Consider the following 21,749-nt stretch of genomic DNA (forward strand, 5'->3'; position numbering starts at 1 on the left):
AATGTATGTAAGTTATAAAATGTTAAAGAGCTTAGAAGATAAAACCTACTAATTTACCTTCTAAAAAACGGTTTCATTTTAACCCAATATTTTTGTTAGGCTTCATGTCCAACTTGTTTCCGTTTGGCGAGTATGTGCTTCTTCCTAGTTAGACGTCGATCTAGGAGCATACCAAGATATTTAGAATCCCCTGCTTGCTGGAGTTGATTTATGGGAGATAATTATTGATATAAACTCTTGTATTAGTTCATAGATCTTATTTACATTTTCTTGAGCATTGCAACTTGTATTTGTAGAATTCAAATATTTTGTTTAGACAAGATATATGGTGACGGTTAACGATTATTTAAAAATAACATTAGATATCATAAAAAAGTGATAATATAAAATCAAAAATAATCTATATATATTTACTTACCTTTGTTATTTTTAATTAAAAAACCACCAGAATAATAAATGTTGTCTAATTGAACGGTGGTAAAAAAAGACTGAGGGTTCTTATCTATTAGAAAACAAACCAACCCGTCTCATTCGTTCACCATTCAGGTAGTTTTAAAACAGATGGCCGTTAATATGTTCTATAAACAGCATTATTGGTCAACATTATTAATCACCATTATTTATACGTGGTCGTTATTTCATCTGAACAGTTTATTGATGTTGTAAAATTGTTTTTTAGGATCAATTGCAATTAGGCCCGCAAGTATGCCTTTGAAATACTCCGAAATGGCACTCTTTCTACCCAAAATTTCCATGTTTTCCCTCTATGGAATGGTTTTCCAAGTTTTGGTGACTCCAGATTGCAAAAGTCTACTGCTAAGAGACTAAGCTATTAAAATCTGCTCTCGGTGACAGTCTACCCTGAACTGCAAGTTCCTGTAGTCTATCCAGTAGGCTGTGTTCGCCCACAGCAACCTTAACCGTTTTTGGGGGCTTTATACCTTAAATTTTGGTGCATCGACCGAAAATCCACGGACTAGGGGTATTTTTCAAGGCTTGAATGCTTCCTACTTGATATAGTTTATGCCGGGGGAGCACTTTCAATCTATTTTTTAGACCCCAACTCCACTTAACTACACCAAGGAACCTTTCAAGTAACTGCGGGACGATTACCAATCCAACGTCAATCTGTCTTCTTTTGTTGGTAATTAATTTTATTCCAGTTAATTGGAAAGCGATATCCCAGGAACCCTACCGACTGCGCCAGTTATCAAATTACAACGGGTCTTCAACACAGGAACTACTAGTTTAATTATAAACTGTTTTATATGAGAGAAAAAAGAGGCGACTTGTTAAAAAGATACAAAGCGTCACTGAGGGTTATTAACACTTAGGGAACAGACTAGCCCCTCTCACTTGTTCACCATACAAACTACAGTTAATCAACTAACTGAACCTTCTATGATTTTGATTTTTCTACATAAAATAACAGTTTTCTATTTATTATTATTAAGCTATTCAGTATATGCAGATGTCAATCACGAAACGCTTAAAATAGTATTTACAAGCATCAGAGAGCCAACAATCACTTTCAGAAGCTGATAGCGATGCTGTTCTATCATAACTCAATTGTTGATTTTGGATTTTTGGACATGATAGAAGGTCAATCACAACAACGTGGAAGCAAGTCAACTACTGGACTACACGCAAGAAATCAGAAGATTAAAACAAACTAACCCCCACCAACTTGTATAGTATATGAGTGTTATTTCTAACTTTAGTTTCTGTAGTCTAAATTAATCTTAATTTGGAAAATACATATTGATGTACTTATGCTGCACCCATCTTGCTTGAGTACTGATGAAAAACCAACGGAAAAAATGGCAGTAGATTAGTTTGTATAAAAATAATCAGAACATATTAAAAAAAGTGTTTAAAACAATACAGTAAAACTAGAGTGCCATGAATATAATGGATAAATTTTAAAAGGAAAATCCAGTATACATCTAATCAGCAAACCTGCCCAAAAAAATGGACTGAAAAGTCACAGCTTTTTCAGTTAGTACCGACCTTTGTAAAAATGTTCAAATTTCATGATATTCTACTCATAAGTTTATGAGTTATTCTGCTTAGTATTCTTCACCGTATTCGCCAGATATGTCCTCTAGCGACTACTGGCTGTTTGCAGACCTAAAAACCTATCGGTGAACTGAAAAACCTATTTTGAGGCAAAAGGTAAATCGTTCTACAAAAGTGGTGACGAAATGTTAGAAGGGCGCTGGAGTGATTGTGTGACTATTGATTGAGATTACGTAGATGAATAAAGTCAATCTTTAACAAAAAACACGCGTTTTCTTTGTTACGCCAGCGACTTTTCAGCCTATGAGTTAGTCATTCATACGACGTCTAGAGAACTGAACTTGAATTCGGTAATAACGGGTAAGATAAATGACTTAAAATTATTATCAGTACTGTTAACCGGGGTGCCTATACCAGTGACGGCGTTAACAACATTCATGCTAACATTGAAGTCATTATTGCAAGTTTCGCAGAAAGTCTGAATGTTCTAAAAAGCTCTTAAAAAATTATCGAAATAACATTCAACTCGAAATAGGCGTTCAACTTTAAAAAAAAATATCTTTACATTCACAGTTATTAAAAATATCCACCTCCTTTGATGTTCTTATCGTTGACACAAAACTTACCGAAGGAGACGTGAGAATCAGGATGGCGGAATTTAGACTTTTCAAATTCAACGTGTTCCGGTCCTCCTCATCCTCGAGGGCCACCTGGATCGATCCTTGTCTGGTAGTCAGGCCGCGTTTCAGATGTCTTTTGCCGCCGTTTTTCTCATCTTTGATGAATTGAAAGGGACAGGCCATGACCCGCTGACTTTTCTCGAATGGGACGGACCGCTGCCTTATGTTGTTTGGAAAATCAGTACCATATTGTCTGAGTCTGGAATAAAAAGGAACCTTAATTTACAAACAAAAAGTAAAACTAACTTACGATGTATCGGTGAAGCTGATTGCTGAAGCTGAATGTTAATATATAAGTTTAGTGTATCTATGCATACTAATGAGCACCTAAGACGGCGAATCATTCACGAATATTTGGGTATCAGAAATCCCTGTGCAAAGTGGGTGCCGTGCGAGCTCACTTTTGATCAAAAACACGACGAGTTAATGATTCGGAGCAGTGTTTGAAGATGATCAAGCATAATAAACCCGAGTTTTTCATCGATATGTGACAATAGATGAAACGTGGTTCGATCATTTCACTCTGAAGTCCAATCGACAGTCATCCGAGTGGACTGCAGACGATGAACCCAAGCTCCAAAGCGTGGCAAAACGCAACAGTCGGCTGGCAAGTTTATGGCGTCTGTATTTTGGGATGCGCATGTAATAAATTTCATGGACTACCTTGAGAAAGGAAGAACCATCAACAGCGACTATTACATAGTGCTACTGAATGGTTTGAAGGACGAAATCGCCGAAAAACGGCCGCATTTGAAGAAAGAAAAAGAAAGTGCTACTTCACCAAGACAATGCACCATGTCACAAGTCAGTGAAAACAATGGCAAAAATCCAAGAATTGGGATTCTAATTACTTCCTCATCCACCGTATTCTCCAGATTTGGCCACAAGCGACTATTTCCTGTTCTCAGATCTCAAAAGAATACTCACTAGGAAAAAATTTTCGTCGAGTGAAGAAATGGTCGCCGAAACTGAGGCCTATTTAGAAGCAAAGAACAAATCGTACTACAAAAATGGTATCGAAAAGTCGGAGGGTCGCCATAATCAATGTATCACCCTTGAAGGGAATTATGTTGAAAAAAAAACTACTTTTGCAAAAAAATTTATTGTAGAATGAATGTATTTTGGTAGGTCGGGGACTTTTCAACTGACCAGTTATTAGAGGCAATAAATAAGTAGAGGTTATTATATAGAATTTTTTTTAATGTTGAAGGTTTATTTTAAATAATTTCTTTTCAGGTTTCGTGACATATACAACCAGTATATATTGACGCAATAAAATATTTAAAAAATAAAACAGACTTATTATTATACCAACAATATGAATTTGTTTGGTTTGATAGTTGATAAATTAAATCACATATATATTTGACTAGCACTATTTTTCAACAAATAATACAATATTCGATACTGGTTCACCCCAAAATAAAGGGAATTTTAACCGAACTCCATATTCCCATTAATATAACAAAAAGAAATCGGGGGATCTACATAGACTCATTAAACTTTCATTATTACCCAGGGAGTACATGTGTTCCTATATTAAAAATGAATTTCCATTACGAAAAATAAAAAAGCATCCCAAAAATATGTCATTCAGTTTAGTATTGTTTATGTAGTGCTTTAAATATAATTAACATTGCATTACCTTAAAAAAACTTGATATGTCGCCTTGATGGAAAATTAACCAGTTAAAATATAAAAAGAGTTGTTTGATGTAGTTAGGCTTCAAAAACGTAACATAATAAAGAAGCTAAATTTTGTTAACACTTAACTGTTATTAACTTATTTTTAATTTTTAACAAACTCTTATGTTGTGCCGAAAGGAATAAAGTTGTAATTATACCTAATAATAGAAGCATTTTACTGATATTCAGGGAATGGACAATAATATAAATAAAGACGGACAAAACTTGTTAGACAGTAGGAATCAGCAAGTACAGCCTAATAAGCATATATACTAGATCCAAAGTACTGCAGATTGTAAATTCGTTTTAATAACATAGTATATATATAACAGGTGAATTGAAAAGTCCCCGGCCTACCATAGTAAAACACATTTTTTTGGTAAAATTAATTTTTTTATTAAATATAATTCTCTACAAGGGTGATACACTGATTATAGCAACCTTTCAACTTTTCTATACTATTTTTGTAGTACGATTTGTCCATTACTTCAAAATAGGCCTCAGTTTCGGCGATCGCCTATTCATTCGACGAAAAATTCTTCCCACCGAGCATTCTTTTGAGATCTGAGAGCAGAAAATAGTGGCTGGGGACCAGTTTTAGCGAATACGGTGGACGAGGAAGCAATTCGAAGCCCAATTTATCGATTTTTCCCATCGTTTTCACTGACTTGTGACACTGTGCATTGTCTTGGTGAAGCAGCACTTTTTTTCTTCAAATGCGGCCGTTTTTCGGCGATTTCGTCCTTCAAATGGACCAATAACGCTATGTAATAGTCGCTGGTGATGGTCATTCTTTTTTCAAGGTAGTGAATAAAAATTATTACATGCGTATTCCAAAATACAGACGCCATAGCCTTGCCAGCCGGCTGTTGCTTTTTCCCACGTTTTGGAGCGGGTTCATCGTGTGCAGTCCACTCGGATGATTGTCACATATCGACGCAAAAACTCGGGTTTATTACGCTTTCAGAAAAGTGATATTTATTTGTATAGTATAGACCCATCAGCCTGCGGGATTATTTAGGTATATCTACTATTATACTATTATTATTTTTTAATTAATTTACAGATACACCCTATACAACAGATTTACAGTATCAGTTAAAGTATACAATGTTATTACAATTATGTTGCAACATGACAAGCAAAATATATAAAAGCATACAAATACATGAATATATGAATGCTACTAAATAAATAAAATAAATTTAAATAAATAAATAAATAATAAAAACAAAATAAGCTTACCCGCACGAGTGGTACATTTAATATTTTTTAATTTTAACATCAGTACCCTAAATCAAAGAAAGTGCTTTTAAGCGTTTTACAACATTAACGACCTTCAATTAAATTAATTATACAGTCTTTGTTAAGATCGTTTTCGTGTATTGTCTATTTTTTTCCCGTCAGTTCGAAGTGGACTTAAAAAGTAAACCATCATAGCGAGCGGGACGTTCAAACTTGGAGTTAAATAAATATGAGCTGGAGCCTTTTAAAGTCTCGGATTTCTATGAAAAATGAAGGACGGTTTCAACAAAAGATTCGTTCTGTTTACAACGGTGCCATCTGAATAAATTAAAACGCTCGGTGTTGGAGTCCAGTCTTGTGATTCAGAGGCGTTCTCAACGAAGTACATTTTTGTTTCTTATGTTGGCGGGAATAAATAGTTAGTGAACGAGCCCAGCTCATATACATAAAATTGACGAAATAAAAGGTGGTATAATACAATTTCGATTTCTAAGAGTTATTTCAGTCCAACAATTTAGAAAAATAATTTTTTTGTATTTTAATATAAAATTTTAACCGTTTAAAAATATGCTGCTAAGAGGATTTCTATCAATTTAAATTATTTTCGGGGATATAGCTATTTTAGTGGCGAGGTATTTAAAAACGAAGCTTTAAACAAGTTTCCTTTACTACTTTTTTTTCTTTTCGACTACTCAAGTTCTGCTGAAACGAGAGTCTATTTAAAATAACAGTGAACTCATACCATCACTATGTATCCACTCTTAGTAAGATGCTAATAAAAGTAACATAACAAAAACTGATGGAAAATGGTAAAAGTTAGAATAGGGTTTGATTAGGTTGGTTATAATAATTTTTAACAATTTAAATAACAATTAAGTTGCAAATATAGTCTATTTAAAACGTCATAAATGCCCGTCGAAAGTTGTAGATTCATTTTACAGTAAGATAATATTTTCCTTCTAATTTTATTCTATTTAAAAGAGATAGTATGCTGTTAGAGAAATTTGAACATGTAACCGAAAGAGCCTGCAAAAGTTATCTGTCTACCAAACGTCTGAAAAGCTTGATGCTGTATCAGAGATCGAATATACGAAATGTATAGAAACGGTAAGTAGTTTTTTTCAATCTAAACACAATTTTATACAATTATTTCAGAGAAAATTGTTAGTCTGGAAAGTATTCATAACAAGCCAAAAGATATACAGCTATTTGAGGGATGTAGAACAACATTTCATACACTGTTGGGTAATATAGGATTTAAGTGGTGTAAAGATAACCCACGAAGGGTTACAATACATTAAAAGAATACAATATTTAAAAACATACAATAAAATCAGGGAAGAATTATTATATCAATTTGTGTATTTAGATGAGACATGAATATTTCGGAATGGTACATTGGGTCGCTCATGACAAGATGATAATAAATATAGTGTAAAGAAAAGAAAAGTTGACGATACAAGGTAAATGTTGGAATAACTATCGATTAGCCAAGTGCCAACACGAATTGTTTTATTCCTGGTGCAGAATTAGTGTTTTCCTCTAAGTCCAAGGGTGACTAGCATGGAGAAATGAATAATAACTTGTTTTTGCAGTAGTTAGAGAATCAGCTTTTAAAAAACTTGAGGGAACCATTAGTTATTGTTATGTACAATGCACCATATCAAAATAAACTGGTGGAGATGATCCCATCAAGTGCACCAGCAAAGGCTGGAATTAAGAAATGGTTTAAAGTACATAAAATAAGTTTCGAAGAAATTATGTTAAAGAATGAACTATTTCAAATTGTGTCTCGGTAAATATACATGAAATATTTAATTGCATTTTATGTAATTTACTTTTTCAAAAATAAGCCTGCGAAAATATACATATTACATCTCCATATCACTGCATATTTAATCCAATTGAGTTGATATGGAGCATTGCAAAGAGCTATTACAATAAACATTCAGGTCGTGGGGGATATTCAAATCTGAGCTATCTGTATTTGTGGAAAGAGACATTGTCAAAAATAACACCTTCTGTTTGGATGAGGTCGATCAGACACATTGAATAAGGAATTGATTGGAAATAAACAACTTAGTTTTTCACTTGCTAGTGTTTCTAAAGTGACAGTGATTGAATAAAACTTCATGAATGTTGGCTCATGATTCAACGCTGACAATTACCAAGACAGGATGATAGAAGAGGAAACAACTAAAGGTTGGTATATAATTAATACACTTCAACTGTAGGAAATTGTATAGTAGTGTGAAAGTTTTATGAGCATGTGTGTTATTGTTCAGAATATACATGAACGTTTGATTAAAATGTGATAAAAAGAGATATAATACTCACTGTTTTGCAGATATGGCAAATGCATTAAGTAGAATGCAGTGATTAAATGTAGTTTTATCAAGAAATATGTAGACAGGTAGTAATAGAACAAACTAACGAGAAATATAGTAATATCAAAATGACTTTACAACAAAACATTGCATCGAAAAAAATAAAAACTGGGTGTAAAATGTAAATATGTTCTCTAATGCATGTAAAATACGTTACTGAGATATACAATTATTAATTAGTTGGATTAGGCTTTCGGGGGATATTACTACATAAAAAACGTGCCTAGAACTCCTTCACCTTCACTAGTGTGGAGAAAATTCAATGTAAATAGAATAAAACAACTCTAACCTATAAATTGTTCTGGGTGTATTATTAATTATACTTTTAAATTCTTCGATAATATGTGCATTAGATGTACTATAATGTTAAAATAAATTATAATACCTAACATTTTTGTTTCATTATTTTATTTAGTTTAGAATTTTGTTATATGTCATAATCAAAATGTATTAAAACTTTTCTGAGTTGCAAGAGTTGCTGCGGCAACATTGCGACTTTTTGACAGGTCACATAAGTACACTGCTGTTTTAAATTGCCTATATATTGTTATACATGTTGGAAACAAAATGCTGTGGGAATTATTAACATAATCGAAATTACATTTTCGCTAACCGTTTATACCAAAAGCATCGAACACGACCATTAATATAAAAATACGGTTATCTACAAAATAGTATTAAACTGATATCAAATAATAATTTAAAAAGTTACATGTATCGATCTGGAATCATGCCTAGTCTCGTAAGAGAAATCTGCGACCGAAAACCTGAAGTATGCAAATTGCTTAATATATATTCGTAAATATGAAATATGGGTTTAATTTATCCAGCGTGAAAATACGTTTGTAAGGGAAACGTAAATTTGTTTGTTTTGCCACTACCTTTCTGTTTATTTTTTACGTCAAAATAGATACGGTTGAAATTGGGTACGGGAGACTTTTCAAAACAAAACATTTTTACCGAAGCAGCAAAGTTTCTTCTTTTCCAACTGATTGTATAGTAATCAATCCCAGTGGAATTGTTACAAGTTAGCCGAAAGTTTCTGCATTCAGTTGAGGTTTAATTTAACCCACAGTTCAGGTTTAAATGGTTTTAAGCTTTGTTTATATTATTTGCTCATTAAAGAAAATCATTAGCGATTGTTCGCAGAAAAAGAGATACTTTTTTCTATTGTTTTTCGAAGCAAATTTATACTTAACGCACTTCAAAAAAGATGTTTTATGTTCGACTGTATAATTTTTTAGTATTTAAAATAATGTCGTAAATAGATAAATGAGTTTAGGTAGGTATTAAGCTAAATAATGTGTATATATTAGAATATATAATACCTGTGGTAGAGAGGTTAAATAAGGCTTTTGTTTGTTTCTATTTAGTTATTGCAACTATTTTTATGTTATTATCTTATTTTAAAACATTTATTTTTTGCAATTATAATAATTTTTTTAGTTTATAGAAAAAACTTACTAAATTTTTTTGTTAAAAATATTTTACTATAAGTTGCAAATCCTAATATAAATGAAATTGAATCCGAAAAAAGCCGAAAAGTATCAAATTAGATGTTTTTCATGGAATTCTTAATTGTCATCACATAATTGACATATGACATGCGTATATTATTTAGCAACTTCACAAAAACTGTAATAATAATGGCAATACCTATACAAGATATACTAACACTTTAAAAATAACATAATTTATTCACACAAGTATAATTAACTATAAATTACATAAAATACCAGTACTGTCCCTAATGACACGCTGCGGCAATTCTTTTTTTGTTATATAACATTAAATAATGGCTTTTTTTGTCAAATTATACCTGCCTAATAGAAAAAACTTAAGCGGATTTTTTGTAATAGGTAACATTTTAAAGTCGTGATAAATTAGTTGAAGTACTATAAATGAATAAAGAATGCCTGAAAATTTTAAATCATATTTATTTATTTGTATTTTTAATTTTACTAAAAAAATAGTAATTTATACAAACAGATAATGAATCAAAATAGCTCAACATTCTGATCATATAATTAGTAGAATCCTCTTTGATCAGCAGTGATCTGCTAACATTTCAGCATAGCATATTCTTTAATAACGCATTACAACGTTGGGAGGGGGGAATCGAAATTCGAAAGCAAGAAATGTATCTTTAAAGACATTGTGCACTCCATCGCTTTTTTTTGTAATAGGTCATTCACTGAAAACTCGGCATTTTCAGTTTTAAGATTGCCCCAAAATCCATGAATTATTTTCTTTAGAGGTAACCAAGCCGCTAACTGTTTCGCGTTAAAATTTTCATCGAATTCATTGTTTTTTAAAAGTTTTCTTATTTGTGGACCAACAGAAAGGCTTTATTTTAATTTAACATCACTTAATTTAGAGAAAACAATTTTCAAATACAACAATCCTTTAGCATTTGTATTCATGGCTTTAACAAAATGTTTCCTTAAACCAAGTTTTATGTCTAAGGGTGAATGAGTCACATTTTCTTGTGGAATAAAAGGTTCATATTTAGCGTTTGATTTACCACAAACAAAGTCAGTTCTTTTTGGCCAATCTTTAACTTCATAGAGCTTTTCGGTGTCTCTACTGTCCCACAAATAGAAAAAGAAACATTTTTGTAATATAGTAACAACTTTTATATCAGCACAAACTTTCTAACATATATAACAAACTGTTATAATATAACTGATATTATTTGTATTTGATTAAATCTAAAATTAGTTTCATGTTTTCATACGTGTCTTTTAAAATAGCTAAATACACAATATGTATACACAATACAGGTGTGGTAATATATAACAGGTTAATTGAAAACTCCCCGGTTTGTAGATGGCGCTACTAGAATTAAATTAATATATTTTAGTTTATAAAAAGGAATTTCGCGTGTTGACAAAATATTGCTTTTTGAAGGAAAAAATACAGTTCAAGCAAAATCTTGGCTTGATGCCGAGTTTCCGGATACTGTCCCAAAAATACCAACCATCAAGGATTTTTATGCTAAGTTTAGACGTGGTGAAATGAGCACCGAAGACGGTGAACGCAGTGGACGTCCAAAAAGGTTGTTACCGAGAAAAACATTTAAAAAATCCACAAAATGATTTTGAATCACCGTAAATTTAAATTATATGAAATTGCAGACCCTCTAAATATATCAAATGAACGTGTACATCATATCATTCACGAATATTTGGGTATGAGAAAACTCTGTGCAAAGTGGGTCCCACGCGAGCTCACCTTTGTCCAAAAACAACGACGAGGTGATGATGCAGTGTTGATCTTCAAGCATAATAAACCCGAGTTTTTCCATTGATATGTGACAATGGATGAAACATGACTCTATTATTTCAGTCCGAAGTCCAATTGACAGTCATCCGAGGGGACTGCGCACGATGAACCATCCATATCAATTGACAATGTTTTGAACAATAGAATAAGGAATTCGAAACACGTAATCTTTTTATGTTCACGCAGTTTTTTTTGGTCAACTGCTTTATATAGTTAGGAACAACGTATAAAATAAATATTATCAAAATTTTCACGAAATTAATTGGAATAATATTCGATACCGTGACTTCTGTTTGACTGTTAAACATCTTAATTTCTTCGAGAAATCTTTAGATGGGGAAATTCGTAAATTAATAAACCAGAAGGCATCCGAAAGCGGCGCGAACACTTTACAAAATATGTATATTAATAACGTCATGTCCCGCTAAACCAATTATTTCGCCTGGCCTTTTGAAATTTTATCCCTCACCAAGTAAACGTGCTTTTGATCTGATTATAACCGAAGAAATTACGTCCCCGACCCGAGCAGAAAGTTAGTCGGTTTAATTAATTGGGAACGGCTGATACCGACTTCGAGAGATTTGTTGATAATACGGATCCGCGAGAGGCCGAAACTTATTTACAACAACCGATAGAGGCCTTCGACGATCAACAAAATAGACCAAAATTGGTGATGGGAATTTGCATAACCCCTGAACGATGATATCTATTTGGGTTTGCTATCATTATTGGCCGTATTATTTTAGTAAGTAGTTATTTATTATTTTAAAAGCCCATCAACCTCTTGGGCTATTTAGGGTAGAGTTGCAATGTAGTTTTTAAATAAAGTATACAAAATAATGACATTTATGTTAAAATAATAAACAATTCAAATTGCAATAGAGGAGAATCACAGGAACTGTATCAATCCGGCGGCCCTTAAAAAGTTGATAAGCATGTCCAAGTGCTTGGGTTAGACCAGTTGCTCCAATGACCTTGGCATCTCGAGTTGCTGTCTCAGTACTTCAAGCTTTCCACAGTCCAGAAGGATGTGCTTGACGCTCTGTTGTATTGGACATTCGTCACATTATGGAAGGTTTCTTCGTCTTAACAAATGCTCATTAGTTAGCTATGTCTGCTATGGCCTATTCGCAGCCAAGCAAGGATGCTCAGTTGGAACCTGCTAAAGTTATTAATATTGCTATGATTATTGGCCGTATTGTTTTAATAAGTAGTTATTTATTATTTATTTATTTATCATTTTAAAAGCCCATCAACCTCTTGGGCTCTTCAGGCCCGAGTTTCAACGTAGGTTTTAAATAAAGTATACAAAATAATGACAATTAAGTTAGAATAATATACAACACAAATTGCAATAGAGGAGAATCACAAGAGCTGGATCAATCCCGTTAAAAAGTTGATAAGCATGTCCAAATACTTGGGTTGGACCAGTTGCTCTAATAACCTTAGTATCCCGAGTTGCTGTCTCAGTACTTCAAGCTTTCCACAGTCCAGAAGGATGTGCTTGACTCTCTGTTGTATTGGACATTCATCACATTATGGAAGGTTTCTTCGTCTTAACAAATGCTCATTAGTAAGCTATGTTTGCTATGTCCTATTCGCAGCCAAGCAAGGATGCTCAGTTGGAACCTGCTAAAGTTATTAATATTGCTATGATTATTGGCCGTATTTTTTTAGTAAGTAGTTATTTATTATTTATTTATTTATCATTTTAAAAGCCCATCAACCTCTTGGGCTATTTATGCTCGAGTTACAATGTAGGTTTTAAATAAAGTATACAAAATAATGACATTTAAGTTAGAATAATATACAATACAAATTGCAAAAGAGGAGAATAACAAGAGCTGGATCAATCCCGTTAAAAAGTTGATAAGCATGTCCAAATACTTGGGTTGGACCAGTTGCTCTAATAACCTTGGCATCCCGAGTTGCTGTCTCAGTACTTCAAGCTTTCCACAGTCCAGAAGGATGTGCTTGACTCTCTGTTGTATTCGACATTCGTCACATTGTGGAGGGTCCCTTCCTTTTAACAAGTGCTCGCGAGTTAGCTATGTCTGCTATGTCCTAGATTAAAGCTATCTATAAACTGTGACATTTAACACGAAAAAATACAGGCATACTTCTCGGATTTCTATGCTAAGATAAGAGTCTCTAACCAAATAACCATTACCTATGTATGCTGTTCGCATATCACTGTAAGTTTTGTTATTTTGCCCTTATTTCTAAATTGTATATACATACTGATCCACTGTATGTGTTATTAATCTACGAAAACCTTCCTTTTTTACCCCCAAAAACTACATATAAATAGTATCAACAAAACCACAATGACTGATGATGATCACAAATGATGTTGTATGACCGCAAATGTAATAAAATTCTCTATTGAATGTACACTTCCCATAGAACAAAGTTTACTCTTTAAATCACGTCAAAACAAAATATTCTACACCTATTCATGTAAATGATACTCGCAAAACATTTCCCAAAAAAAATGCCAATGAAAATATATTAACTCGATTTCTGTATATTTTAACGGCATAAAACCAATTAAACCTATAATTAAATTACATTTAATACCAACAATCGGACGGAAACAAAGGGATTTCCATCATTCCGGTTGATTTGGCCGACAGCCAGGCGTATTTAAATAACGTTTCATATTTACGATTAGTTATTAAGCAATTTACCGCCCTCGTCTTTGCCTAAACGATTTTGTGTAACAGAATAACTCAATATCACTCAAAATTAATTTGCATAATTTGCCGAACTACGATACACAATCTCTTATTACGAGGCGTTGAATCGTTAGAGCTCAGTTAATATTATCCTCTTATCATTTATTTCTCATCAATATATATACATATATATATATATATATATATATATATATATATATATATATATATATATATATATTATACTTTCAGTGACTATTTTCAGTCCCACTGAATTTACTGCTTTTTACTATCGGCTGTTTCAATGTTTCAATGGTTTCATTTACTATTTTCCGACTTTCTAATTTCATTAGTCTGATTTTCAACATTATGGCTTTGCCGTCCTAGCAGCGACGTTGACAAAGATGTACCGAATTTTTGTTAACAGATTTACATGAATACATATAGTTTAACGTTTTGTTTGTAGTAGGATTGTAAATAACAATATATTGTACACAAATATAGCAGAATGGCATTTTGGAAATCTATACTTGAAGATTATTTACTAATGTAATATGTCAAAAGAACAGCATTTTGATTGATAAAGAGAATTTGTTGAACTATATTTATGCTATCTTGGCAACTATTGGGACTTTTGTGATCTTCATTTTGACTTTTTAGATTTTTTATGTCCCACGATGTTTGTTCAAGGTTTTTTTTATATTAAAACTTCCAATAAGATATTCCTTATTAAAAATATTATTATTGAATTTAAAATGGCTAAGATGATTAAATAGTTGATAAAGATTAATTGAGAATATGCGATACAAATATTTAGTAGTCACTGCTTTATTCTTCTTTACAATCAAGTTAAATATATAAAATTTAAAAATAATTTTATATTATTCAAACTGAAACTATTGTTTTGACGCTAATAAATCAGAGCTACTATCTCTTTGCTCGTTTTTTTAAAGAATTTTCGAAAATAAATATGTACATTTCCGTCTTACTTTTGACACAGTTGGAAAAAAAAATTAAATGGAAATAAACCAATTAGTTTGATTACGTTATGTCATTGTTTAATTCTAACAATGGCCACAATTTTTAACAGTATAAACTGTGAATATTCGAAAAGGTCTAGAGATTATTTCACAACCCTTATATATACATAACATTGTTTATTTCTTGAAAAATAAGCTTCATTAAACACTCTTTCAACATTGATTCTGATTTTATTACTTAAATCGTCAAAAAGTAATTGCTGCCTGCTGGAAGGTTTAACTTTAAAAGACAGCGCCTAAATCGGCGAATATTAAAATCGACGTCTGCCGAAATCAATATCTCACCCCTTTTTAAGCAATCTTAATAAAATATCGCGAAATTTGAATGTCTGATAAAATAAACTCTCAGATTTGCACTTCGATATACAGGTCATGATCAGTCAATACATTGGTACAATTCGTGGGCTTGAAAGTCAATTATCTTGCATATACAACAATATTTAGTGGAGTCAGTATCAATTTATCCTCCAATAGTTTGTTTTAAAATGAATAAAACAAATCAATTTGTTTTAACATATCTTCTATAACTGTCAATAGATTCAATATTGTGTTTGTCTCTTCTCTAGTAGTGTTATGACATGTTGAATATGCAAATGAAGTCAGGACTCAAGCAAGTTATCAGTTGTCAAAGGTTAAAGGTGGTGATGAGAATGTTACCATATTTTGCGATACAGCACATATATTCCCTGAAGACTGCTGCACCTCGAAGGGCAACTTCTGCTCTATTCACTGGATATAGCGTCTTTTCATCACTACTTGTTGAAATTGATGTAGCTTACAGAGGATTTGACTGATTCTGACATGTAATATCATATAACCAGAAAGCTTAGATAAATATATGAAAAATAATGGAAAATATTTTGATTAATATAATATTGTAACAATTTTTTCAGTAGATGCTTTATTAGAATTTATTAAAAACACTATAATCTAAATAATAACGTTAAAAACTTATCTATCCGTTAAATTTGAACCAGCTCATTTAGATATTATACAAGACTTATTTTAGAGTTATAATATGTTATAATAAGAGCACAATAAACTGCTATGAAAAAGAATATCTAAAGGAACAGTCTAAGTGATAGTTGCAGCAGATTACACAAAAATTTTTAATCATACTCAAGCATATAAGAGCAATTTTACTATTGGAAGATATTCTAAACCTATAGATTAAAAGTAGTGCTAAGTATAAATAAGGGCAAGGAATCAAGTTAATAATTTTTAAGAAAAGATATGTAATTATCTTCAACAAGTTCAACTCATAAATTATAATCAATAAACTTTAACACAAGAAAATTGTCCAACTTTCAAGACAACAAGACCCGTTTAGAAATAACCTAGAAACAAAGAATAAGTTGAAAACCTCATTATTTTTCACTCATTCACATCTCATAATTGAAATATGTATCAGCAAACTAGAAGATGAAGTAAGTGGCGGACGATACCATAGCGTGCTGAACAAATAAATGATGCTAAATCTTAAAGATCAATTTTCCTGTTAACAACTATTTCAAAACATGAGAAAATATTACTCAAGAGAACACAGCAAATGATAAAACAGAACAACCTAATCCCTAAGAACACTCAATAATTAACCAGGGTTATCGTTTGCAGATTTCCTAGTTGTTATTTAAATTCTCAACAAATTTGATACGAATGCTATATTACTAAAGAAAATTCCATTAAAATAAAACTTATTAAAATCACCTTTCCAACAAACTGTTCAGTTAAATTTAAAAAAAATTCAATTAAACAAGACAGAGACAAGAGATAAAGAAATTAAAAGAAATAAATGTGAATGCAGAAGTGCTTTATCTTACAACACAAAGACAATAAATAATATCACTAAATGAAAGGTAAATCTGTTAATTTGAACGTTACCAATAGGAGGCTTGAACCCTTGAATTGAAATGGCATTACTGTAGTACATGGATGTTAAATTGAACTAGAAGGAGAAGTTAAAAAGAAATGATTCCCATACTAAAAAAGATCCTAAGAAATTATACAATTCCTTGCAACTGAAAACGTAACTGCGGCTTGTTGTTGGCTGAACGACATTGTATGGCATTAAATTAATAGTAGGTCAAGATAAAAAAATAGTAATTAAAAATAACGATTGAAAAAGTGTCTGATTACTAGTCTTTACTACGACTTATAATGATGCCCTCGCCACAGTAATTTAAATACAAAAAAATCACTACTGAAATATTACTGAAGGCTTAGAATTATAATATAATTCCATATCATTTGTAATCTTTTATTCGGTGTGGCAGAAAAATACGTTACATGTATATATATTCTCGTTCTTTCGCCTTCCCACCTTATTCCTTTCGTCAGCTACGTTCGGGCATAATATTTCATAAAATTGTCGTATTTTTCAAACGAAATAGACAGTTTTTCAGGACGAATGCATTGACAATTTAATTTAGTGGGTTCTGATGGTGTTAACAAAATCGTCTTCCTGTCAAATACTTTGGGAAGTCTTTCATCATCCTGTCACGAATGAGAAAACAAGTATAAAAAGATAAGCTATAAATATGATTTATTTATAAACAACAAAAACTCGCTGTTATAATTATATACTGGAATATAGGAGGGTAAGTTGAAAAGGAATTCAGCGTTTTCTCAGCAAAAAAATGGTTTTATTTTCCATAAAATCTCACTTGGCCTCAACACACATGGTCTAGGGCTTCTGAAGTGAGTGAGCCATTCCCAGAAGTACGTTACTTGAAGTTGGGAAAAAACATTTCCTCATTAATGGCATCATAGCATTATATAACAAGGTTTTGCTGTATAGGTCAATACTTAGGCCTATTTGGACCCATAGTATTGAACTTTGGGGCACTACTAGCAAATCAAAGATAGATATCCTCCAGAGGTTCCAGAATAAAGTGTTGCGAGTCATTGTCGATGCTCCATCTTACGTCTCCAACAAACTGATTCAGAGCGATATCCCCTTAGACACATAGCGAGTGTGATTCGAAGTATTAGTGTAAAGTATTCTGAAAGACTATTAGTGCATCCCAATGCACTCGCCAAACAGTTAAATGTACTCGATGACATTGTATAGCATAGGCTCAAACGCAAACTATCATACGAACTGATTAATAGACACATAGAGTGAGATAAGTTAGGATAGACTTTAAAATAAGTTAGAAGAGTAATAAGAATAGTCTAAGATAAGTATTAGATTATAAGATGAACAGCAGATCACTTACTGAAGCGATTCTCTACATGCCAGGATAGTTATATTATATAACGAAAATCATATGTTAATACTTATTGCCCACGGGCAGATTGCTGAAGTTCTAAGAGATTAATAATAAAATAAAATTTGGGAAAAGATTGAGGTTCTCGGACTGTTTCAACCAAGAAATTAACGGTATTTGCTAATGAAATACTATTCCATATTATGTAGCTGGTGTTGTTGTAGTTCTTGCCTGGAACAGTGTTTGTCTCCTATTTCCCTAGTTAGTGAAAGGAGATTTTAGTCTTTATTATAACATTTCCTTTCTTATAACCTTTGCGGTGACTTTCCTTTTTCCTTCTCCTGCTTTACTGGTCCTGAATACTTGAACTCAAGTACTTCCCCTAATTGGATCCCAAAAGCGGGCGATCCGTCAGTATTGAATACTTTTCCTGATAAATTCTCATCATTCTCAACGTCTGTATGAGCAAAGTGGTGTAGCCTCATAATAGGTGAGTTTCTCTGTTCTTCTTCATGATTAGTTCTTCTTCAATTCTGTCAATCTTCTCAGTATATAATCTTCTTCATTTGTTTTTCAGTCCCAAGAATGATTACTTCCTCGACAGAATTAACTCGTAAAAAAAGCCATATAAAATTTACAAATCTACACCAGCCGCTTTTGAAACCTTGAGTTAAATTATGTTTGCGATATAAAGACAAATATACTACAAGTATAAAGTCCTATGAAAGTGGTTCCTTAGAATTTCTCCTGATGCCTGGTGTCAATATATAAATAGGTTACTAGCGTTGGGAACTATCGACTGAAAACAGTCGATACAGTCGATAGTCGCAGAAAATCAGGGATCGGCTGTTTCTTCAATTCGTGATATCGGACATCCTTTCCAGTATAAATTGTGAGAGAGGAAAGGACAGAGATAATTGCGAGCAATTAATTTTATATGTGCTTATATTTTCCAACAGTAGTATAAGCGAGACGGATCTATATATTCCTTCACTAAACTTTAAAAAAGAAAAGGAAAAAAATTAGTACTGAATACTATTAACATGCAATTTATAATTTCATTTTAAACGAAGTAGAATTAGTTTTATATTTGAATGTTCTGTGGATCTGTAAAAAGGAATATAATTTTTCTATCGAGTGGAATAAAAAAAACTAATCCATAATATGATTGAAAATAATCGCACAATTACTACTAGAGATTTTTAAATCAAACAAATTCTTTGTTTATTATTGAACATAAATATTTATTTACAAAAAGCGAGAGATTAACCGAAATATTACCTATTATTGCCTAAATGACAGTCAAAAATATTTTACTATTTATTATTCACAATTTCAATCTTTTTAGTTAATTATATTAACAATCTTCAAAAATATATTTTCAAAGTGCTGCTATATTAAGATACTACATATTGTTATTTACAAGCAAACTCCCAAAAAAATCATAATACTATATATATTACATATAAATCTATGCAAGCATAAATTGGGTATATTTTTGTCAAGGTGGCAGCTAGGACGACAAAGCCAGATCAGTCTAATGAAACTAGTAGAACCAAAAATAGTAACTAAAGGTACACGACTGAAACAGTCGATAGTAAATAGTAACAAAATCAGTCGATATTAAAAGGTAGTCAATTACTAACCAGTTGATAGTCGATTTCATTCGATAGTTCCCAACACTATTTATTACCCGTTGGGCATATTGTTGAATGCTAGAGGAATTAGAACTATTTGGAGAATCTATATTTCTCGCATGGAGAACTGTGTGTGAAACCATATGGTATTTAAATCAAAATAATTTAAATAAACACATTATGCAATTAAATACGTATACAAAAGATACATTTTACATATTTATTCAGAGCTCTAATTTAAAATTCTTTAGTACATAAAAAAGAGTCTTGAAAATTTGCAGAATATAAGAAATCGTAGTTAAGCTGGGAATATTAAAATATAGTTTTTAACGGCTTGTCATAAAACTCTCGTTTAGTTTCCAACATCTATACACTTTATTTCCCATTCAGAATACCAATCAATACTGAGCAAGTTTACATTAAGTTTGGAACGACTTATTTTTAATATACAGTTCTCAGAAAATGTAGATTAATATTTCTTCCGATATTCTCTGTGACCTTATTATTTCCTATCGTGTTTATTATTATTTATATAGGTTATTCTAAGTAAGTAATACACTCGGATAAAAATAGACAACGGATTTGTATTTCATGTTTTCATGAATATAGTTAAACCGTTAGTAATTGCAATTGATTAATGGGGTTTATTGTTGTCTTTTATCGACTAAAATTTGAATGTTATAAATATATAATACAATAATACTTTAAAGATTGGAAAATATTCCAGTTGCCTTAATCCAAAATTACTCAAAATTATATAGTTTGATTAGGAGTACATATATAAATACTATTAGATTCCAAGTTTTTAAGCATTATTACATAAAACTTACAGAAATTTGGAACCTAGAACTTTAGTGTTCTTTGGAGGAACTCTTTGTCTTGTCTCCAAAAGAATGAAACTGTTGGTTGATCTGATCGGGTGCCATTTTAGGCTTTTATGATAAATTTTAATAAAGTCTGTTGAGCAACAAATCTTTTACTTTTATTTTAATGTTTGTTCAAAAACGTGTGCCTCTAATTGTTTAACCCAATTTTAACCACTTACTTCTTTCCATCAACTATGAGGTGTAAAATAATTTGCTCTTGTGCAGCTGGACATGTGAAGAAACGCCCTTCAAAGTATTTTAGATTTTTTAAAATGTGTGAATGTTCTAGGCAAGAGTGTACAATCCGACAAGGAAAATCATCCCAGACACGCCAGTAACCAGGCTGGGTAAGACCGGATGTCTTCTGGGATGATTTCTAAAATTGGTCACTCGCCGGTCGGTAGGCTTAATGCTGAGGACCGTGGTTTGGAGCCCATGTTAAACCTTAGGCCCAGTCAAGATAAACCCATAGTTGGTAAAAGGAGACTTTAAAATATATTTAAAAAAAGTTTCTATATTTCAATTCATGTTGTAGCCATACTACGTCTTTTTGAATAATTTGCAAGGCCTGTCTAATTTTTGGACAAGTTCTTGCTGAGTTTGTCAACAATCATCGTCCAACATTACCTCCAATTCCATACCCTAAAATTACTTTATAACTCCTAGTCTTCCACCCGAAAATGTCTTAATCTAGACTTCCCCTTTCTGAGCTCACAACTAGTAATGTTTACAAAATTATTGCATATAATGATGCATCTAATTTGCAAATGTAATCGTGAGGAATTGTGGGTAAATGTTTTACCTTGATATCAATCTCGACTAAAACCATTTAAAATTATATTAGCATCACTATTTAACGTTCTAATAAATTTTTAACTTTTTTCAATAAATAAAATATTGCGTAATATCAGTTCAACAAACATTTACTGTACGAAATAAAAAAAATGACATAAATAAATTTATGCATCATACAATTTGAAGTAACATCCATTGAGGAAGATATTATAACTAAAAAAAA

At 31.9% G+C, this 21,749-nt stretch overlaps 1 protein-coding gene across 1 annotated transcript in view; it reads right to left on the minus strand.

Moving 5' to 3' along the window:
• Gycalpha99B (guanylate cyclase 1 soluble subunit alpha 2) overlaps positions 1 to 21,749 on the minus strand; it is a 204,412-nt gene that overhangs the window by 181,399 nt on the left and 1,264 nt on the right. Inside the window, exon 2 of the mRNA XM_076418371.1 lies at positions 2,646 to 2,898. Within this exon, the coding sequence (XP_076274486.1) occupies positions 2,646 to 2,822 (177 nt within the window). The 5' untranslated portion in view covers positions 2,823 to 2,898. The remainder of the gene's footprint in view (positions 1 to 2,645; positions 2,899 to 21,749) is intronic.

The sequence above is a fragment of the Rhynchophorus ferrugineus genome, unplaced genomic scaffold (genome assembly GCF_030347505.1).
Source record: "Rhynchophorus ferrugineus isolate W39M unplaced genomic scaffold, kcgeb_rfMv2 rfM11, whole genome shotgun sequence".
Classification (NCBI taxonomy): Eukaryota; Metazoa; Arthropoda; class Insecta; order Coleoptera; family Curculionidae; genus Rhynchophorus; species Rhynchophorus ferrugineus.